Source organism: Sesamum indicum, linkage group LG10 (assembly GCF_026168435.1).
Source record: "Sesamum indicum cultivar Baizhima isolate 11 linkage group LG10, ASM2616843v1, whole genome shotgun sequence".
Taxonomy (NCBI): Eukaryota; Viridiplantae; Streptophyta; class Magnoliopsida; order Lamiales; family Pedaliaceae; genus Sesamum; species Sesamum indicum.
Genome location: NC_142666.1, coordinates 8,352,443 through 8,375,574, shown reverse-complemented (window position 1 = coordinate 8,375,574; position 23,132 = coordinate 8,352,443). Strand labels below are relative to the sequence as shown.

General features: G+C 35.0%; 1 protein-coding gene and 1 pseudogene across 1 annotated transcript; both read left to right on the top strand.

Annotated features, from left to right (window-relative positions):
* The first annotated feature begins 7,899 nt into the window (after positions 1–7,899).
* Positions 7,900–8,313, top strand: LOC148786604 (secreted RxLR effector protein 161-like). Its single transcript, XM_088886193.1, has 2 exons — positions 7,900–8,086; positions 8,183–8,313. Exons 1-2 carry the CDS (start codon positions 7,900–7,902, stop codon positions 8,311–8,313), a joined length of 318 nt encoding a protein of 105 aa, XP_088742319.1.
* Positions 8,314–12,166: 3,853 nt separating this feature from the next.
* The window catches only part of LOC105172321 (ubiquitin C-terminal hydrolase 12-like), a 49,265-nt pseudogene continuing 38,299 nt past the window's right edge, over positions 12,167–23,132 (top strand).

The window sequence follows — 23,132 nt, the reverse complement described above, 5'->3', positions numbered from 1 at the left end:
TGCTAGACAAGTGACTAGAGGATGAAACAAAAAGCATAGATACATAACATGAGACTTTACCTTTTTGTTTATCTAGAAAAGCAACAACGTGCGTTGTTCCCTTTATGTTCTCCCGTTTTGCTCACTTGACAATTCAAACTAGAAGTCCTCAAAGTTTTCCACACCACAAAATAGAAAAGATATAGTTCTTTTTCTATTGCTAGATAGAACAAAGAACAAGAAGAAAAACAACTCCAACAAAACACTATTGTTTAGTAGTTTTGGATTGTTTTATTTTCTAACTTGAATCTAATTCAATATAGAAGAAAAGGAGAATATTTTGGAGATAAAATTGAGAGCAAATTCGTGGCTTAGGAGGAGGTTATGCTGGATATCTGTGTACTTTTGTACATCACATACAATCGAATTCAAAATTCAATAACTACTAAATTTGCCTCCAAGACAACCTGTACAACCACATGCATATAACCTCCAACCATGATGAAATAACTCCTACATCATGTTCATCATGGTGATGACTTTCAACTCCTTCTTAGCTTGCTCTAACCACCTTCAAATGGGCTTAGTGTTGAAATATGCACCAGGCTCGATTTAATCAAATTAAATCCAGCCCAATCAAAGTCCATTCGCAATAATTAATTAAATTAGTTTTAGCCCAACTAAGTCCAAGGATTCATTTAATTCAATTAAATAAATCTAAGCCCAAATAATAATTAATTGATCTAATTATTTAAATCTTGTGCTATCCACGAAATGAATTATTAAATAAATGATCCAATCATTTATATATTCTCCTTGAATTAATTTAATCTAATTAAATTAACGTTTATTCTCTCAGCTAGTCTTGGATTTGTGTCCAACATAATGATTAATTAAACTCAATTTAATTAATTTATTTTCAATTAACCATTAATCAAAAATTTCCATCACCATGGGTGGCTGTCTAGCAACAGTCCATCGAACTAGAGAATAGGTGAATATTGGACTGGACATTTAGGCTCCTGAGTACCATACGATACGACCCTTCCATCATTCGTCTTCCAATTTGAGTCTACGGCATAGAATTGCTTGTCGGTTCCCATCTTGGACTAGATACTATGCTCGATAACTCGAGATGCGTTTGCTCTAATGATTGACGAAGGAAATCCGCTAAGGTTATGAAACTAATTGAGAAATTAATGTCATGGTTAAAACGTAGACCGACAAACAGGTAAATAGAGCCTGTCGATACTGCCTAGTTAAATTATCTCGACTTAAGAGTATCAACCCAGATCCAGGCAATAGCCATGAGCTCTTGCTTAACAAGGCTTCGCGCTTGGTACTCAACCAACCGTTGTGGCCACAGACTTTAAGGGCACGTACCATCTTAGAGCGCATAGGATACTCAACTGTCATATACAGACAGGTGACGGATTCTATCTTGGAACCCATCATCCTCACTACATATTCTAATTGCACTGAACAAGACTTGTAATGACGGTTTTGAGAACCATTCAAGTAATCTTTATTTAAACAATGTTGTCCTGATGAATGTGATAAGAATTCATCACCGGCATAACTGTTATTCTTATCAAATTACGTCAACCACTGCTTGGACGTCACAACAGATAGCTTATAGACCACTTTAATAACCGTGCAACAGTTGGAGTGCGCATTGGATGACGGTCATGAAACCAATGATTTAGGGTTGGGTCTGAATTGTTCCAAGTTGAGGATCTGTTGATTAGGCATCGAGAATCCTACTGAGACTTGAATTAAGAGTTTCATTCATTTGATGAGTGCCGTGTTTGACCGGCAACAATCATGGGATGTCTATCCCATCTTAATGGATCGATTGGCTAGGTGTCTAACCGATTGAACTGACTCGTGGGGATCGTCATATGAAAGCCTTGGAGGCTAGGTCAGTATGACTTGTGTTCCCAGCTCTAATAGTATGGGAGTAGTCCTCATACTTGAGGAATCACGGGAGTCACGTGCATGCGATGAGTGTATCTTAGATTTGTGCTAGAGGTGATCGTAACTCAGATATTTTTATCATAAGCCTTGTCTAATGCAGTTAAAGTATGTAGCGAGGACGTTGAGTTCCAAAAAGAGGATCTATTCTCCATCAAAACAAGATAGAGGTATCTCCTATGCTCTAGGAATGCGTTTATACTCTATAAATCTGTGGCCATAGTCATTGGTGGAATAGGAATAAGAGGTTCCTATTCGAGCAATTTGGCAAAATACGATATCAAGTATTAAGCATAGACGCCTAGTTCAGGATTGGAACCGACGCTCAATTCCATGCCCTAGACTAAGGCCATGAGACAGTAGATTGAAGGACCGTACCCGTATGGACTCGGGAACCTAAAAGTTCACATGGATTTTCGCCTAGTCTCTAGTGCCATGGACCGATGCTAGACGTCCACCCATAGTGACGGGCATTCTTGATCAAATGTTGATCAAGAATTATTAATTAAATTGGATTTAATTAATAATGGTGTTGGACACTGGCTCAAGTCTAGCTGAAAGGTGAACCTAAAGAGTCATACACAAATCACTGAGAAGAGACAAGGATTAATTCCAAAGTAATTGTATTACTTATATGAGAGGGATCTATTGGATGGATAAGCCCAAGGATAAATGAATTGGATTAGTTTATATTGGGCTTACCCTTGTTATTTAATATATTGGACTTCTTATTTAATAAACGCTTATTGGGCTCACATACTTAATTAGATTAAATAAATAATGAACTTAATTAAGTGAATTTTAATTAAATTGGATTTAGTTAATTGGATCTTTTATTTTAATTAATTGAATCTGCCCAAGCCAATTAATTAAGTTGGTAGAAGTTCTTGGAAAAGAAAATTATTGGCTAACAAATGAAAGAATCGGTATTGCCCGAGAATGCGGCAGAAGGGTGAAATAAAAAGTTATTTAAAACGAATCAAATGGTGTTTTCTTTTAAATTCTTGGGCATTCGGTGTTCATCAAAAGTATAATAGTAAATGAAATAAGCACACTAGACATATGGCGAAAGGATAAAACAAAAGCATAGAAATACAACATGCAACTTTACCTTTTGTTTCTATAAATGAGCAGCAATGTGCGTTGTTTCCCTTTTCGTTTCTCTCTCGTTCACTTTAGGATCCAAATAAGGAAGAGATATAATTCTTTTTCTATTACTAGATAGAACAGAGAACAAGAAGAAAAACAACTCCAAACTAAAACTATTGTTTAGTGCTTTTGAAATATTTTATGTTCTAACTTGAATTCAATTCAATGTAGAACAAAAAGGAGTATATTTTTGTAGAGAAAAGAGAGCAAAATTTCGTGGCTTAGGTGTTGGTTATTCATGATTTGTATATAGTTTTGTATATTACATACAATTGAATTCAAAATTCAATAACTATCAAGTTTGCCTCTAAGGCAACCTATACACACAGATGCATATAACTTTCAACCATGATGATATAACCGGGCAAGATTTAATCATATTAAATTAAGACCAACCAAAGTCCATTGGACAATAATTAATTATATTTTTTTTAACTCAACTAAGTACAAAAATTCATTTAATTCAATTAAAAAATTATAAGCCCAAACTGTAATTAATTGATGCAGTCAAGTAATTAAGTCAAACCAAATAAATTAATCCAATTAATTTAAAAGTGTTAGGACAAAAACTAATTAATTCAATTAATTAATTTTTGAGCCATCCATCAAATGGACTATTAAACAAATGATCCAATCATTTATATATTCTCCTTGATTTAATTTAATCCAATTAAATTAATTCATTTCTTCTCGAATTAATTCCAAATTAATTTCACCAATTCCATAGTCATTTGTATGTGACTATTTAGGTTCACCTCAGCTAGACTTGGGCATTGTCTCCAACATAAATAATTAATTAAATCTAATTTAATTAATTATTTCCAAAACCATGAATCAGAAATGCCCATCACCATGACACTAGAGACTAGGTGAATGTTGGCGTAAACATTTAGACTGTCGAGTTCCATACAGGTACTGCCCTTCTGTCGACCATCTTTCGGTCTTAGTTTAGGGCATGGAATTGAGCATCGATTTCCATCCTGGACCAGGCAACTATGCTGAATACTTGAGATGCGTTTACTCTATTGTTTGACAAAAGAAACTATTTCCTATTCGACCAATAGTTATGGCCATAGACTTAGAGAGTCTGAACCATCTCAAAACGCATAGGAGATATATCCATCATATACTGATAGGTGACGGATTCTATCTTGAAATCCACCATCCTCAATACATAATTCGACTGCACTGGAGAAGCCATATAATGACCACAATGAAGACACAGTCATCTCCCGCTAGATCAATGATATAGCCATCATATGTATGCGGCTACCATGATTCCTCAAGTCCAAGGACAAATCCTATACTATCCGAGTCGGGAATTCAAATCATACCGACCAAGCCTCCAAGGCTTCCATATGACGTTTCCTGCGAGTTAGTTCAATCAGCTAACAACATTGTTAACTAATCCACTAAAATTGCATAGACATCCCATGTTTGTCACCGATGAAACACGAAACTCATCCAATACTTAGTAAAAGTCTCTATAAGACTCTAAATACCAAGTTTCGTACTTGGAACGTTTCAAACCAACCCTCAGAAGTTGATTTCATAGCTGTCATCCAATGGCAACCTAAGTACATTGGTTATTCAATTGGTCTGTGATCATTTGTTGCCACGTTACAATACCGTTAAATATAAATAGTAAGCACAACAAACACATAATGACACAGATGAATGCTTACTACATTCATTAAGATTGCTAAATAGTTTTCAAAATTGCCAATCCAATTGGCTTTCTGGTCACCATTTCTAACTACAAATTCACTTTATTAGTCATCCTTTATTTGGAATACACATGTTTTAATGCATCCATTCAAGGTATATATTTGTGTATTAGTCATTTGGAATGACTAATGAATACATAATATAAGACACAAAATAATTTCTTACACCCTAACTCCACCTCTCAGCTGCCCCTCTTGAATACACACTTGATGTGTATTGTTCTCCCTTATTTTTATCTAACAAAGAGAATTGAGAGATCCCGATTTAATATTTGTAATTTTTGATGATTTTAATTATTTTCATAAAATTGAATTTTCTAATAAAATACTTATTTTAATTTTAGATTAGTGTGTGGAAATTAAAAAAAAATGGCTAGGTTTCAGTGGGTCGCATAGGTTGGGCTCGTGATCATCTAGTAGGGTAAGCTTGGTTTCATTGCTTGCAATGTGTTATTTAAATGCTTTAAATATTTGATATTTATGCACTCATAAATATTTGATATGTGAAGAGGTCTCGGTCAAACCACTCATAATTAATTCTCACTTGGTTGGACCAAGTTGATGTGTTAGGGCCCACAAATGGTCTTGGATCAAAATGATTTGATCTGTCCAAGATTTTTACGCACAATAATGTGGTGAGAAAGCTGCTACTATACAAGTGGTCTCACAAGTCGTGATACACTTATACTAGAGGTATGCTGCACCATTATTCTGAACAAAGGAACACGTTCAATGTTTTCCTGTCTCACAAGTCGTGGGGGGCGACAGTTGAGGTGTGATTTGATAGATAGGTTGAGCCCAACACTAAACAAATATTAAGCCCATAAATGGACTTGGATCGAAATGGCATTTCGATTTGTCCAGGCCTTCCATCCATAGCAATATCATGAGGAAGCTACCGCTATCGAAGTGTGGTCTAACGAGTCGTGGCACATTTGGAATAGTAGGCAAGCTGCATTATTGTTATGAACAAAGGACTACACTCGTTACCTTGTCTCACGAGTCATGGGGGACCACAATTGAGGTATGATTTGATTAATGGGTTGGGCTTAACACCGAGTAGCATGATTCTCTTGGAGTCGTGAGGAACATGTGAAGGAGTGAGGTTTGATCTTGGAAATGTCATAGGATGAGAATGGTATTGGATACCTCCCACGAAGGTTTTTCTATGTGAATCATAAAAGCAGGGCATGGCAAATTCGCTTGTGGATTCCAAACCCACTAGGAAACGCTATTCCGAAACTCCATTTGAGAGTGATGGGCTTTCGTATAAATAGGGGAGAGTTAAAGACTAAAGACCCAGTCTTTAAGCTTAATCATAATATTACAATTATTTGCTGATTTCTGTTTAATTTTTTATTGTCTAGAAAGTATCTAAAAGTCCTTTAACCATGATAATGGAGACTAGTAAATTCAATGGCACGAACTACAATGACTTGCTGCAAAATCTTAGGATTGTCCTAGATTTCGAGAATCAAAGCTATGTCTTGGACAAGACACTCCAAATGGCTGGAGGAGGATTCTCATGCTTCATAACATTTACAGATGATCACTCACAGTATGGTAATGTTTACCTAATGAGGGACAAGTCTGAAGCCTTTGGAAGGTTCAAGGAGGACAGACTTAAAGTTGAGAATCAAATTGGCCATAAAATTAAAGGCCTTGGGTTGGATCGAGGCGGAGAGTATTTAAGTTGTGAACTCATTGATTATTTAAAGGAGAATGGAATTCTCTCTCAATGGACTCCTCTTGGAACACCACAACTAAATGGCATCGCTGAAATGAGGAACCGAACCCTGTTGGACATGGTTTGATCCATGATGAGTTTTACGAAATTTTCCCCTTCTTTTTGAGGTCACGCTATTGAGACAGCAGCAAAATTACATAACATGGCGCCATCTAAGACGGTGCCCCAGACGCCGTATGACATATGGAATGGCAAGCCTACGTCCTACAAGTACTTGAGCGTGTGGGGTACCCTGCATACGTGAAGAGGCTAGAGGGAGAAAAATTATACTCGAGGTCTAGTCTCTACATGTTTGTCGAATATCCAAAAAAAATTGTGGGATACTACTTCTATGATCCATCTAAGCAAAAGATTATTCTCTCAAGGAATGCATTGTTCTCGAAAAATGGTTTTCCTGCGGATAGTCGACGTGATGCAGTGCAACTTAAGGAGACAAGTGAGACACCTTAACAGAACGAAGGAACATCATTTGAGCCTATAGTTCCCACTAATGGTGCTCCTGCCTTCCGTAGGTCGACCATGGAATCGCGACCACCTACATGTACGGATTCTTGGGACTGACCAGTTAATTGGATAATGATCAAAGAACTTACGGAGAAGCGATGTCGGACATCGATTTGGATAAGTGCTTGAGGCCATGAAATTCAAAATTGACCCAATGGATTCAAATCAAGTTTAGACCCTCGTAGACCCTCCTAAAGGTGTTAAACCTGTTGGGTGAAAATGGGTCTACAAACGTAAGCTTGGAGCTTAAGGGAAGGTTACAGCCTTGAAAGCTAGGCTCGTGGCAAAAGGATACACTCATTGACCTGGGGTCGATTTTGAGGAAACCTATTCGCCCATAATCATGGCCAAGTCCATTTAGGATTCTGCTTTCCATAGCAACATGGTATGACTATGAAATATGGCAGATGGATATGAAAACGCCTTTTCTCGATCACTTTCTTTGGAGAAGAATAGAAGGTATGTCGTCTCCAGAAGTCCATCTATGGCCTCAAACAAGCTTCCTGAAGCTGGAACTACATATTTTGATGAAGTCCTATGGGGTTATGATCTCATCAAGAATGAATTTGATCCTTGTATATACAAGAAGATTAGTGGGAGTGCGATTGCGTACCTTGTGCTTTATGTAGACGACATCTTACTCATGGGGAATGATTTTAAGATGTTGGACGATATTAAAGCATGGTTGTCCATACAATTTTTCATGAACAATATGGGTGAGGCCGCTTACATCCTTTGCTTCGAGATTTATAGCGATTTAGAAGGATGTTAGGGTTGACCTAATCCTCTTATATTGAGAAAATCTTTAAGAGATTCAAGATGGAGAACGCAAAACATGGATTCCTTTCCATGAGGCATGGGATTAAGATCTCCAAGAAGCAGTCTCCTAAGGTTGATAAGGAACTTAAAAGGATGTCGGACATCCCTTATGCTTCAGCCGTAGGAAGCATTCAGTATGCTGTCCAGTGCACCGGGCCCGATATCTCGCATGCTTTGAGCATGATGAGTATATATTAGGCATGGGCCGGGGAGGCGCACTAGAGCGCAATCAAGATAATACTTAAGTACCTGAAAAGGACTAAAGATATGTTCTTGATTTAAGGTAGTGGAAAATTGATATTGGAAGGCTACAACGACGCTAGCTTCGAATTGGATGATGATGATGCCAAATCTCAATTGGATTTTGTATTCAAGCTGAATGGTGGTGTGGTTGCTTGGAAAAGTTCCGAGTAGGATACCACAATGATTTCCACCACAGAAGCTGAATACATAGCAGCGTCAGAAACAGCTAAGGAAGAAGTTTGGATGAAAAACTACATCCAAGAGTTGGGTGTGGTAACTTGCATTACTGAGCCCGTAGTTATCTTTTGCGATAACAACAGAGTGATAGCACAAGCAAAGGAATCGAGATCTCATCACCGTTCCAAACATATTCTTAAATGCTACCATCTGCTTAGAGAGATGGTGAGCAGAGGTGACGTTAGGATGGACCGAGTCAGCTCAATAGAAAACACAACGGATCGACTTACTAAGCCGATGTCGCAAATCACCCATGCTCGGCATCTAGATAAGATGGGTTTAAGGTCGATGGGTGATTAGCTTATGTCAAGTGGGAGAGTGTTGGAATAGGTGACCTGAAAGCCAATTGGATTAACATGCTTATAAACTATTCTGACAATAACTCTATTTTGTGTAATATTATTCAATAAATAAAATGAGTATTTTCTATTGGCATTTCATTGGTTGTGCTCATAACATTTATGTTTGCGTTTCTATCAAACATCACAACAAAATCCATAGACCACCATGAACCACCGTGCAACAGTTGGACTGTGCATTGGATGGAGGCCATGGAACCAACTGTTTAGGGTTGGATTTGAAATATTCCAAGTCGAGGACCACAAGAATTGGCATCAAAGTGTACTATGGAGACTTGCATTAAGAGTCGCATTCATTTGATGAGTGCCATGTTTCATTGGCTACAGACGTGGGACATCTATGCGATCTTAATAGGTCGATTGACTAAGTGTCGAATCGACTGAATTGACTCGCGGGGATTGTCATATGAAAGTCTTGGAGGTTTGGTCAATATGACATGAGTCCCCGACTCCAATAGCATGGGAACAGTCCTCAGACTTCAGAAATCACGACAGTCACGTGCTTGCGATGATTGTATCTTAGATTTGTGCGAGAGGTGATCGTGTCTCAGACAGGATCATCATAAGCTTTATCTAGTACATCCAAAGTATATAGCTAGAACAACAAGTTCCAAGAAGATGATCTGTCCCCTGTCAAAACGTGACAGAGGGTACCTCCTATAGAATTGGAGATGCGTCTACGCTCTATAAAGCTGTGGTCACAGTCATTGGTCGAATAGGAAGTGGAGGTTTCTGTTTTTAGTGATTTGGTGTAACACGATCTCAAGTATTAAGCATAGATGCCTAGTTTAGGATAGGAACTAATGCCCAATTTCATGCCCTAAACTAAGGCCAGGAGACGGTAGACGAAAGGACTGTACCCATATGGACTCAGGAGCCTAAACGTTCACATGAATTTTTGACTAGTCTCTATTACCATGGACCTTTGCTAGACGGCCACCCATGGTGACGGGCTTTCTTGATCAAGAATTATTAATTAAATTAAATATAATTTATAATAGTGTTAGACACTAACCCAAGTCTGACTGAAAGGTGAACCTAAAGAATCACACACAAATCATAGAGAAGGGACGAGGAATTAATTGCAAATTAATTCCATTAGTAATTGGATTTAGTTATATCTGACAGGGACCCATTGGATGGATAAGCCCAATAATAAATTTATTGGATTAATTTATATTGAGTTTACCCTTATTATTTAATAAGTTGGACATATTATTTAATAAAGGCTTATTGGGTTCATATATTCATTTGGACTAAATATATGATGGACTTAATTAACTGGGCTTTAATTAAATTGAATTTAATTAAATGGACATGGTATTTTAATTAATTAAAATTGGCCCAAGCCCATTAATTAAGTTTGTGGAAATGATTGAAAAAGGAAATTATTGACTAAAAAAATTATTTTTGGAAAATGCCATATTAGTCATCCTTTATTTGGAATAACAAATTATTACCTTATAGATGGTTAAATGAACTTAGACATATTTTAATGCATCCATTAAAGGTATATGCACACTTGGTGTGTTCTTCTCCTCAATTCTTTTTTAGAAAATTGAATTGACACATCCCAAGTTCCGGTGTGGTGTTGACGCAACTTTAGAGGGTCTCTATATTGAGGCCTTGGGTGAACGAATCAACGAAGGAGGTTCAAAATAAATCAAGAAAAGGTAATTATTGATGTATGATTTTTGTTCCTCTCGTTTTTCATTATACTAGCCCCATTAATTTTAATTTTTATTTAATTTTATTAATTACATCGAATGCCCGGGAACTCGAAAGGTACATCTCTTCGAATCATGGTTTCATTGAGATTTTATTTTATTTTATGCAATTTATTTTAACCGCTTCCGCTTGCGCGTTCCTGGGCCGATCCACTCGCACCCCGCAGTCCCTTTTCACTCTACTAACTTTTGATTGAGGTTTCCAATTTCAGTTATAATGATTTTAGCTATGAATATGAGGTTTCATTTATTTTAAATAAATGTAAGCATACAAGGAGATGAAGCCCTAGGCCCATTGGATGGAGCTCACGATGGAAGAGGAACAAAGAGGAAGACCCATTTGAATGATAATGGGTTACTATTTTATAATAGTTAGGCCACACTCTAGATTAACCATAGACTCACTGCGGGCTCAATAGGTCACTTACGATTGGGCTTGTGATCATCGAACAAGGGCGTGCTAGGCTTATATTGTGATGTATGTTTTAATTTTTAGAATATGATGTGTTTGGAATGTATCTATTTATACTCAATGATTGAAACTGATGCATGCAAAAATCTTATAATCATGAGGTCTCGGTTACAACAAACTTAACTCTTACTTGGATGGTCCAAGTTAAATATTAAGCCCAGGATGGATTAGAATCCAAATGATTTGATTAAATCTAAGCCTTCCATCCACAACAATGTGGTGTGGATGCTAGTTTGACCCATTCGTGGTCTCACGAGTAATGAAACGTTTTGAATGGGAGAAAGCTACACTATTGTTGTTAACAAATAGAATATACTGCTTTTTTTCTGTCTCACTAGTCGTGTGGGCGGGCAGTTGAGATATTTGTTTGGTTCATGGATCGGGCCTAACATTGAGTAGCGTGATCACTTGGAGTCCTAAGGATCACGTGAAGAGACAAGACAAAATAATCTAGGGATCTCATTGGATGAGAAATGGTATAGGTTACCTCCCATAAAGCCTTTTTTCGTGTGAATCGTAAAAATGGGGCATGGAGAATTGCGTTTGTGGACTCCAAGCCCACTAGAAAATGGTTTCCGAAAAACCCTACTTTAGAGTGGTAGGCTTTTTGATGAAATAGTGGGATGGTTAGTGACTGAAGATCAAGTATTAAACTTGATATACAATATTACAATATTCTACTAAAATTTCTATTTACATTTGATGTAGATGTCTAAGAATCCACTCACTACAATTCTTGAGACTAATAAACTTAATAGAACAACTACAATGATTAGCTGTGAAATCTTAGGATTGTCCTAGATTTTGTGAACTAGACCTATATTTTGGATATGTCTCTTCCTCGGGCCTTGTTGGAAGTGTCCACATGCGAAGAACGTTGACGTTCGAGAAGTGGCATGAGGACAACCGAAAGGTTCAGAGTATTGTACTGGCGTCAATGACCAATGACATCCAGAAACAGTACGATAGGCATGACGATGTCCAATCGATAATGCTCTGCATGAGCCAGGTTTATGTGGTTCTAGACCGGTATATTAGATATGCTGTCATAAAAGCATTATTTGGTGCCAAGATGATTGAAGGGTCTTCTGTGTAGGAGCATGGGGTTAATATGCTATCCCTTGTAGAGAAGCTCAAGGATCTCAGGCTCAACTTGAAAAAGAGATGTAATTGGACGTGATACTACAGTCTCTCCTCCCTCCTTTGACCCGTTTATCGTGATCTATAACATGAATGAACATGACAAAGACCTTCATGAGTTGATAAATATGTTCGTCCAGTACGAGGCAATGGTTGAAAAATCTGCACTGTTGGTTAGGCACCGACCTCAGAAGCGAAAGGTAAAGGGGCCGGACGCTGGAAGAAGAAGGGTAACACAAAATCAACTACTGGAAGCGCTCAAAGCGCTACTGTTGCCCAACTGGGCATGGGCAAAGGGAAAAGGAAGGCGGTTCGACAGTCATATACTCCAAAAGATTTTTACATTGACTAACGACTTGATTGCATTGGGTTACATAATCGTATAAGATTTCAACATGAATACTATTAGCTAAGTTTATTTAATCTTATTGCTTTTGCAGTAATGGTCTAGCCATTCCTTACCTTTAAGACAACTTGTCTTAGCATCTATTCCTTTTTATTTCTACAAATCATTTGCAGAAATGAGCTTCAAGAGCAAGCGTCCAATATTTGGGAATATGAACAGTAATCATGTTTGCTCAACAAATGCAATGGTTTGGGCGAAAGGGAGTTCATGATACTCCCTCTTCGAATTCCCTTTAGCAATTTAGTGCAAACATCATAAGTAAATTTTGACTGACCTTGCTTCATCCTTCTTTCTCATTTGGCATATGGCACCTTTACCTTTTCCTCTTGAAGTCAAAGCCTCCAAATCCAATACCGACGGCGTAAATTCTTCAATCGTTATCTCGTATTGGTTCAACTATTTTATCAACTCATGAAATACTCTTTTGTCATTTAGACTTTATGATGAATAGGTCGAATGAGGGATGAAGGGACCTGAAGGATTACGTCAATATACATCTTCTTTAAAGATCAACATTGGGGTATTAGAGCTTCTCCACAGGGGATTGCATCTTAGCCCAATGTTTGTCTACAAATGACCTCTAGTCAACTAGGCTTCAAAAAATGCTTCCGTCATGACATATCCAGTTGTCGAATCGATGCCGCATAAATTTGATTGAGCCAATGTTCTCTAGCCTGTTATACTACTCACTGATGATAGAAGCAGGTATGGCGCTCCGGACCTTGCAATTGTTCTTATGCCTTAATACCGAACGTCAAAACATTCCTTAAGCAAGGACTGCTTTCGCAAGTCTGATGGAAGTGGTTTTTTCATGACATAATTCTAGATTCAAAAATCGAGGACAATACTTCGATTTTTGCAGTCAATTTTAATCGATAGTGTTCTACTAAATAAATCACAAAATAAAATAAATTAAAAAACGGTTTCTTAGACATGCACTGTAAACGCAAAGCAGAAACAGTAAGTAGATTTCGTCTTTCCCTTTATATCCATCAAGGTGTTGAATATATTAACAAACACATTTTTCTCAATGTCATGACATCAACATTGTGTTCGATAAGATGCGTTGCCCAGTATGGAAGATCACAGAAGATACTTCTTTCGTCATCTTGTGGGCACTAACATAGCTTGAAGGGAGTGCCACCGGCTGTTCAACTCCAGGACTGATGTTTGCACTCAATTGTGGATCTTCTCTCCTGTTAGAATCAAGAGTGCACCTGTATATTCCACATGATTCTTTTTCAAGGTTTTCTTTTTCCTTTGATAGGGATGATCCTTAGGGAGAAACTATCTGTACCAGTCAAAATAGCACGCTTACTTATCGTGCTAGAGATGGAATGACCGTATAGCATCCATATAAACTGAACACCCTATAATACCGGCAATACTCCATCCAGACGCCATCCCATAGGCCGGTAGGTCATTCACTGTCCACATAAACATCGCCCACATAATTAATTCCTTGTCCGTGGCATTATCGTATGTTCGAACACCCACATGCCATAATTGTAACAGCTCTTCAACCAGACATTTTGGATTAGAAGGGCTAAGGATCACCATCGTAATAAACATGTACTCAGAACTTATGCACATACGTAGAAAAAGATTGTATGATGTAAGTATAAGGAGCCAATATGAATAAGTACGATCGTACTGCCCGTGCGGTGCAAACCCATTTATGCAAAGGCCTAGCCGAACATTACGGGACTCTTCAGAAAAATTGGGATACGTCCGTTCAAAATGCTTTCAAGCATCTATATCAAAAGGATGACACATGGAGCGCTCCTCCATTTGATGTGTGGCATGCGACGTCATGTGCTTCGCAGTTGCTCTAGAGGCATACAACGTCTGCAGACGGGGAGTAAGCGATGGGTACCTAAGAACGACATACAGTGACTTCTTGTCGCCGGTGTCTCGCTCCCATGTCGACATGTACCTAGTGTCTCCACAAAACATCCTGCATTCGTCGTCCCTCTAGTACAACATGCAGCCACTCTCACACGCCTATATCTTTTCAATGGGTAAACCCAAATCCTTTATCAATTTTCATACTGTAGTAATCTTTCGGCATGACGTGAGCGGAGGGCAATATTTATTAGCCCACTTGAATAGTCAATCATATGATCGCTCAGAAATAAGATTATCCGTCTTGATATTCACCAACTCAGCACCAGATGCAAATTGAGAATGCGTACAACCGTTGCATAACGGATGGTCGGCAACATGCACTAAATTATAAAATCGATCTGCCAACCCAGACACATAATTGTAGAGGCCACCATTGCAATAATATGAACTAGGACTGGCATCAGTACGACAGAACCTCGTACCATCATCAAGAAAATAAGACTATGTGAAATAACAATTTAAGAAGGAGATAAGTCATGACTCAATGGCATCTTGTGCAATTATTTATATTTATTTAAAGGGAATATATTAATTTCTTTTTATAATTAGTTGTAATTTATTTATTTATTTTTAATTGGCAAAAGAACAATTTAAGTAGGAGGTGAATAATGATTATGTCATCTTATTCGAAAAACTATTTACATTTGTGACAAGGGATAGTATTAATTTCATTCTATAATCTATGGAAATTTTTTTTCCTTTCTTGGAGGGTGGTGGATTTTAGAAAAAGGAGAGCAAGAAAAATGTATGACTATTACTCTAAATATTTGTACAGATGCATAGTTAAGTAGGATGTGAGTCATGCCTGATGCAGCATGTTGTTCAGAAAATCTTCACATTTATTATTAAGGATTATACTGTAATTTCAAAATTTGGTGGTGCCAATTTGATTTTTATTTTTTTATTTTTTGCTTTTTTCCAGTTGCTTTGCATGTTTGGTGTTGAATTTGTTGTTTTTATTGAAAAAATAATGGGATCAGCACAAGAGAATCATTTAATTAACTGCAACTCGATGTTTTTGAGGCTTCGCATTGTTCCTATCACAATCTCAAGTATGTAAAATCCAATTTTATTGAAAAAAAAATATTTAATCAAATTATTTTGCCGCCTGAGAAAAAAAGCGAGAAAAATATATTTGACACTATTACCCTAAATATTTGAACAGATGCATACCTATCAAGAAAATAGAGAAATGTAAACAACCGTTAAGTAAGATGTGAGCATGCTTGATTTAGCATCTTGTTTAAAAAATCTTCACATTTATTATTCGAGATTATATTGTAATTTTCTTATTTGGTTGTGCCAATTTGTTTTTTTCTTTTTTCCAGTTGGTTTGTAGGTTTGGTGTAGAATTCGTTGTTTTCGGTAAAAAAAGATGGGATGGGCACATGAGAATCATTTCATTAACTGTTGTTCGATGTGTTAGAATATTTTCATTGTTCCCTATCCAATGTAGTTAACAATGATTCAAAAAATTGGGCAAAAATAGAGAATTTGTATTAAGTGCTTGAATTTCATATAATGGCAATATAAATTCATCACAAGATTGCATTAGATAATTCTAATTAATGCATTTCCATTTCTGATTTGGTATGAAAATATTGAAAAGGAAAATTGAAAGTAGAATGACAATTAGAAAATCAAATTAAATATGTTGATTTCAAATTGACTGAATTAATGACTATAGTTTCTTGTTTTTTTGAGATTATTAAAACACACAATTTTTTTCTATCCACAAAAAAAAAAGAAAAAAAAAATTAAATACTCATTAATCAATTGTGATTATTATTCATACCTATCTCCTCGAGAGTGATAATATTTTTACTTGAAATGGTCCAATTCACTTTAATTATTTTTGTGAACCACGTTTATAGATAAAGATATTGGTTCATCAGTGGTAACCAAGACCACACACAATATTTAGAGAGTTCGGTTGTGGTTTGGCATTTATAATAATATAGTTGTGATAGTAAAGATGGAGAATATATTGCATCAGATGTGTCTTTTTCCACCTATTTTTTTGATGCATCTTTTCATGGCAATAATTAGGATTTTATGAGTTTGGTGCTATTGAAGTACCGTGAGAAAGTCGAGAGAATGGCGATATCATAATCTAAAGAATGTGATATCTCGATTTTCTATAAATGTAAATATTTAATAAAATTATTTTGCCGCTTGAGAAAAAGAGCATTTATATTTGACATACAGAAATAAAAATAAAATAATTATATCTATAAAATAATAATTAATTACAAATCACGCTTCAATTAAACATATAAAAGATTTTTTTCACACATCAAAATTCAAGATTTTTTTTTTAATTTCAGAATAATAAAATATCTGATTTTATAAACTGTACAAAACCTAGGGGAGGTTGTAATAGTTTTGGTAGAATGATGGGGTACTGTGTGAATATTGGTGAATTTTATGAAAGATTTTTATTGTTATAAATTCCTCATAATCCTAGTTAAGATTTTATCTTTTCTTGTCTCTTTTCCATTTCATATGAAAATTTTGAAATACCTAAAAAGACAATGTTGGCCAAACTCTCCAGCATACATACCATCATTCTCCCCCCAAATCCTCTCTCTATTTTTTTCTGCACACAGATAGCAAGCTCCATCAAATTCATTTTATTTCAGTGAAATTTGATACAAAATTTTACCTGCATTTTGCTCAATGCCTCTGACGCCTTCTTCACTGAACCACAACAAGGTGCATATAGACCCCTCCCCCCTTGCCATGCAATTGAGTTATTTCTTGGTTTGCAAGCAAGACACAGTGGTCGTCCCATGTTTTCTTATTTTATGTTTCACTAATCAAGAACTGTAAAATCTTATTTTTGTTGGCTAGTGTCTAGTTTTCTTTTTCCTTTCTCATTGGTTAGTTTCACAATCAAGTGTTCAATTGATTTCATGTGAAAAGGTATTGATTTGTGAAGTTATTTTGTTTCTATGATGGCAGCAAGAGAAAGTGATATTTTTTTTTCGAAAGCTATGAAATTGGAACCGCCTGTATCTATGGAAGGTAACTTAATAAGAGACTACTACAGAGTATTTCATATGTTTTGTGTGTGTATATACATTTGTGTGTGTGTCCGCACCCATTTGATTTTTTATTTGTTTCTTGATTTTGGCTATTCGTCTTTCAATTAGAGCAAGAAAGTTTGAGAATGTGGGGTTACTAGGTGTATCATTTATTTTGCGTAAATACATAGCTCCAATATCATTTACTCTTGTGGGAGTAGCCTTTTGTTCTTCTTGTGAAGCGTAGTTCTTCTTAGTAATTTTAACCATTTAGCCTTCTACTATTCCTTGAATATCCCATAATGAATTACTTTCTTAGGAATGGCTGTTCGCGTGATTTGGAATGGAGAAATTAATATCATCAGGTTGTACAACAAGATCGTTTTTGCATTAATCCAAAGCTTCAAAAAGGTTTTATGAGATTCAAAAGGTCCTTTGAGCACTTCATGACTATGTCATAGTAGATCCCAACACTTGGCCCGAATCGACTTCCAAATCATAACTGCTGTAGTAAAGAACTAAAGAAAATAGATAAATGGGAGATAGAAAAATAGAAGAGAAAGAAATTAATTATAGAAATATCTCTCAAAGGTTTACTAATTATTTGACTGTTGGCCGGTCTCTTTGTATGGGTTGTCCGAAAAAGGAGGACTCAATGATTATTCATTCGTCGGAACCAGAAGTAAAAATTTTTGTGAATTAGGATCCCGTAAGAACTTCTTTCGAGCAATGGGCCAAAGCGGATCATTTCTCAAGAACAATAGCTAAAGGACCTGATACTACCACTTGGATCTATAATCTTTGTTATGAGATTCTCATTTTTTGTCTCTTAACTTCTTAAAAGAATAAAATAAAATAAAGCAATTTTGGTTCTATGCCTCATTCTCCAAGATATTTTGATAGAAACATATGGCCATTAGAGTCTTACACTTTTACTCCCTTGGTTAGGTGATTTTTACTTTGGTTCCATAACGTTAAAAAAGTAGCACTCTTCGTCTTATGCACTTAATGGCCACATGGCCTTTTTCATTAATTATCTATTGCAAATGTGCCATTTCACCAAAAATGCTACTTTTTAAAAATTACAAAATCAAAAATGATAATCATGTAACCAATAAGACGAAAAGTGAAAGGGCCTATGATATTGAACGAAAAATGCTATTTCCCCTTACTTATACTATGTTCTTTTCGCCCAAAATTAAAGATAATTGATAGAAAAGAGAGCTAGAGAATTTAATGCACTAGAGTACTTCCAGCATTTTTGGATAGGATAAAGTGCCAAAACCAAAATCATCATCCAACTGGCCATTCACACTCTTAGAGAAGTCATACACTGCAAGTAATTGGTCGAATTTTCTATTCGTGTATCTTCTATTCCATTTTAGAAATACATTCCACGGGGAGTGTATTTGAAAAACAAAATAGTAGATGCAAAAAGAATTGCTAGGGATTACAGTTGGGTGTGTCTGGTGCGGGAATGATAAAACTCAGGACTCGCTCCTATAAGAAAATCTTGGACATGGACTTGAACCTGGATCCATCCAGACTCGAACCCGCCATGTTGTTCCCCTGGACCTGGTTAATATTTTTAAAATATTAAAATAGATACTTTTTTGAAAAATAATGCAATCATAACATTATAAATATGTGACTATAATATTATTAAAAGGTTTATACTTTTTTGTTAGTTTGTATGTGCATGGTATAGGCATTAAAATATTAAAAAGTTTAGATATGTGGTACTTGTATAAACATTAAACTTAAATACTTATAAAGTATTGATATTATTATTTTAATTTATAAAAATGTTACATATATGTCGTACATGTAAGTATAAATGAATTATGCATATATTTTTTATATGTACAAATATATTTTATATAAGAATACATAAAATGTAAATAAAGAAAAATTAAAACGGGTTTGAGGTGGGTCCAGGTCCAAATACTAAGATGCAGACCAGGTCCGAAGCCCGTTTGACGTTTCAAAACCTGCCCCAACCTGGGAGGCTGTAGATCAGGTCCAATTCGTATTCATTGCCATCCCGAAGAATTGCAAGAGAAAATCTAATTCGAGTTAGGTAATACATAGCCATTGGCTCCTTGTTCTCTCAATATTTTGTTTGGATAATTCTAGGGGTATGAGTTTAGCCCAATTTTAAGGCCCGTATTGAAGCTCGGCTCGGCATAACTTAAAAAGAAAAAACTAAGTTCGAGTTCAACTTATTTGATAAGAAAATCTAAATTTTTTATTGGTAACATGAAATAACGAAAAAACATGCTATCATTGATAATATTTGTTGAACATATTGATAAACAAAAGGATAATTTACCTTATATTTAATTATAAAATATTTATATGTAACTTTTTTTACATCAAAACTAGTACGATAAATTCGAAAAGTATAATGAAAATTAATACAAATTAAATGGATAATAATAATTTAAGTATTTTTGCTAACTGATTCACAAAAGGTAAAGTGTTAAAACTTCTTAGTTATGCTAGTAATATATATATGATAAATTACTTATAACTTAATTAGAAAAGATGTGTGAGATTATCTAAACAATTTTTTTTTAATTCTGAATTAAATGATAATAAAAATTAGTTTCAATAAAACAAGACTGGTGGTCAAATAATTAAGATATAGTTAGAGCAATTTAAATTAATATTTCATCAATTATATAAGATAGAATAGAAGAACAAGTAGTATTTGATCTTAGTGTACAAAAGAACATAAAAAATTTACTAAATCATTTACTAATCGTACTTTTGGTAAATATATAAGTCAAATTATCATATCATCATATAAAATTAAAAAATGAGATATTCATTTAATACAGTTCAAAATATATTTTATAGAAAAAAATGCAAATTGCAATCCTGTTATAGGGTGGCAATTTCGATCATGTTGAAATAATATTTTGCAATTTGCTTCTTTAATTGAAAATATTTTGCAAATTTAGAATAGTTCTTCATGACAATTTCGCCGGAATTTGGGCCACGTGCTGATCACATGTGGTTTTTCGGTGAAATTGATATGAATTTCTTAAAATTGCACTTTTTTTTAATGATAAAACCAAATTACAAATGATTTCATTAGCTCTAAAATTGCACTCTGTACATACTAAAATCAATATTTTTCCTTATATTATACTACAGTATTAAATACGTATATTTAAATATATAAAATGCCTACGAAACTAAAATATGTAAATATTAAAAAAATAGAGAAAACTTTGCAGGCAAAAATATTTGTGGAAAGACTTAATTAGGGTTTGTTGATCAGCACTTCTCTTGCTCTTGATCTTGATTGATGCCATTCCCATTGTGGAGTTACTTTTATACGTACCAAATTGAAGAAACTTAGCATTTTCAATGTTAGTGCTATCATTATATGATTGGTCACCACCCTCATTTTAGATCGTTGTATAATTGTATGTCGGCCATTTGAAGGAGGTTAGCAAGTAAGATCCCAATGATGAGTTGCAACTGTTTCTAGAAGTAGAGTGTTGACAGGTAATTGGATAATTTCAAATATAAGCAGTAAACAAGTTTCTTAGACTTTTCATTAGATCATTGGTTATATTAAATTTCTTTGCTATGATTTATTGTTCTTCAACCTTTATGAGCCCGAGGAAGGGGAGTTAAAGTGTTTTTGTTATTCTTTATTTTTTTTCGCTTGAGGTTTTATGTAGAGTATTTCTTCAGAAAGGATAGACAAGTGACTCCCAAAAAGTTAAGACAAAAGAATGGCATTGACCTCTAATCTATTTACATTTCATACCACATATGTTGAAAAAATTTTCATCAAAAGCTATGGGAAGCCAACTGATCTTCTGGAGAAACTAAATGAACATGCAGGCTATGCTCTTGATGAAGAGATAGAATTGGTCTTCGAGGTTTGTTTCTATATATGAGCGGAAGATATAGATTTCCTTGTTGTTTCCTTGAACTTGGTAAGAATCCTAATAGATTGATGTTAGCTACAACTTAAAATTTATTGAACTTGTTTCATTAGATGGAGCTATTTAGCATCTGTCAAATGCCATAGAGATAAACAGAACTCATGTTACTTGCAATTTCTTTATAATGGTATTTAAAAATGGTTCGGCATATGGAATATAATGCTTTGCTTATAAAATAAAATGCACATATACATTTTAAATGGTGAAAATATATTGTGTTTCTGCTTTTCAAGAGATAAAGTTTGAGCCTATGGTCATGTATGGGTACATTGACAAGAGACTTACATTTAGATCTAACCAGGTTTATAGAAATCACAAACACAAGTATCTTGTGAGGATAAATATTGTACTTTGATGACTTTCATTTTCCTTGTACCGCAGCTAGAGGATGCGAACATTATTGCTATCAAAAGTCCCTCTTTGCTCAAACTAGGCAGCAACTTTGTTGCCCTGATGTTCCATCGTTTCTAGAATACAAGCACAGCGTCTAAGTAATTTTCTTTAAATATTTCGTTCATATTACTCGATAATCTTTATCTGTATGCATCTTATGTGGATTCGTTATCTTTTAATTACAAGATATAAGTTTCGGTAGCCACAAGTCAAGTTTCATTCTTATGTTGATCGTGTTGTTGAATTCTGTGAATACCTTTTGCTAAAGTATCAAACGTGATGCATATTGGTGTAACTTGAAAACATGCTTAAATCTATAGATGATTTTCAGTCTCATCATGTATCATGTTTTATACTTTAGGAAAAGATATTCACACAATCCAACACAAACAAAATAAGAATGAAATTTGACATGTGAACTAAGATCCATATAAACAAACATTACTAAGTAATATGCACCTAATATTTAAAGAAAAGTACTTGGAGGCTATGCTGGTGTTCTAGAAATGATGGAATATCAGGGCAACAAAGTTGATGCCTAGTTTGAGCAGGGAGGGACTTTTGATAGCAAACAATATCCCCATCCTCTAGCTGTAATACAAAGAGAAGGAAACTCATCAAAATACAACTTTGTCCTCACAAGATACTTCAGCTTGTGATTTTCATATACCTAATTAGATCTAAATATAAATCTCTTGTCAATGTACTCATACATGACTATTGGGTTGAAACTTATCTCTTAAGAAGCAGAAAATACAAAATATAAAGTATTCATTTGGCAAGGTCTTGCCTCAGTGTGGATATTTGCTTCTAAAAATTCACTTTCGTAAGGAAGGTTCGCAACATATTTTTTCTATGCCAAAAATGCATTGGGATGTTCATCACATATTTCAAGTTCAAATTTATTTTGAACCATTTTAATTTTTCCGTGTAATTTAGGATCTCATGTGGTTCATTTATTCGTAATGAATTAATTTCTTCCTTTATAAAGCAGATTTGGTTAATCTTGGATACTATTAAATTCGTTATTTTATTAATAACTTTGTATATTGATTGGGTGATGAATTCAAATTTTATTATTCATCTTCAAAGGTTCGTATTGTACCTTCCTTAGTAATATTTCTTACTCGAAAGATTTTCTTAAGGAAGGTGTTCCAATAATAATTTCATTAGTTAAATCTTTTATTAATAGAAAGCTTGTTGGAATACATTTTTTATTATTACATATATAAACTTTTGGAATTTTAAAGCTTATATTCAATTTTTGTCCATTAGCAGAGGACAAAGGGTAGGTCGTCTTTTCAAAATATCTGGGTAGTAGAAGACCTTCTTTAATATAATTAATATCTACTCC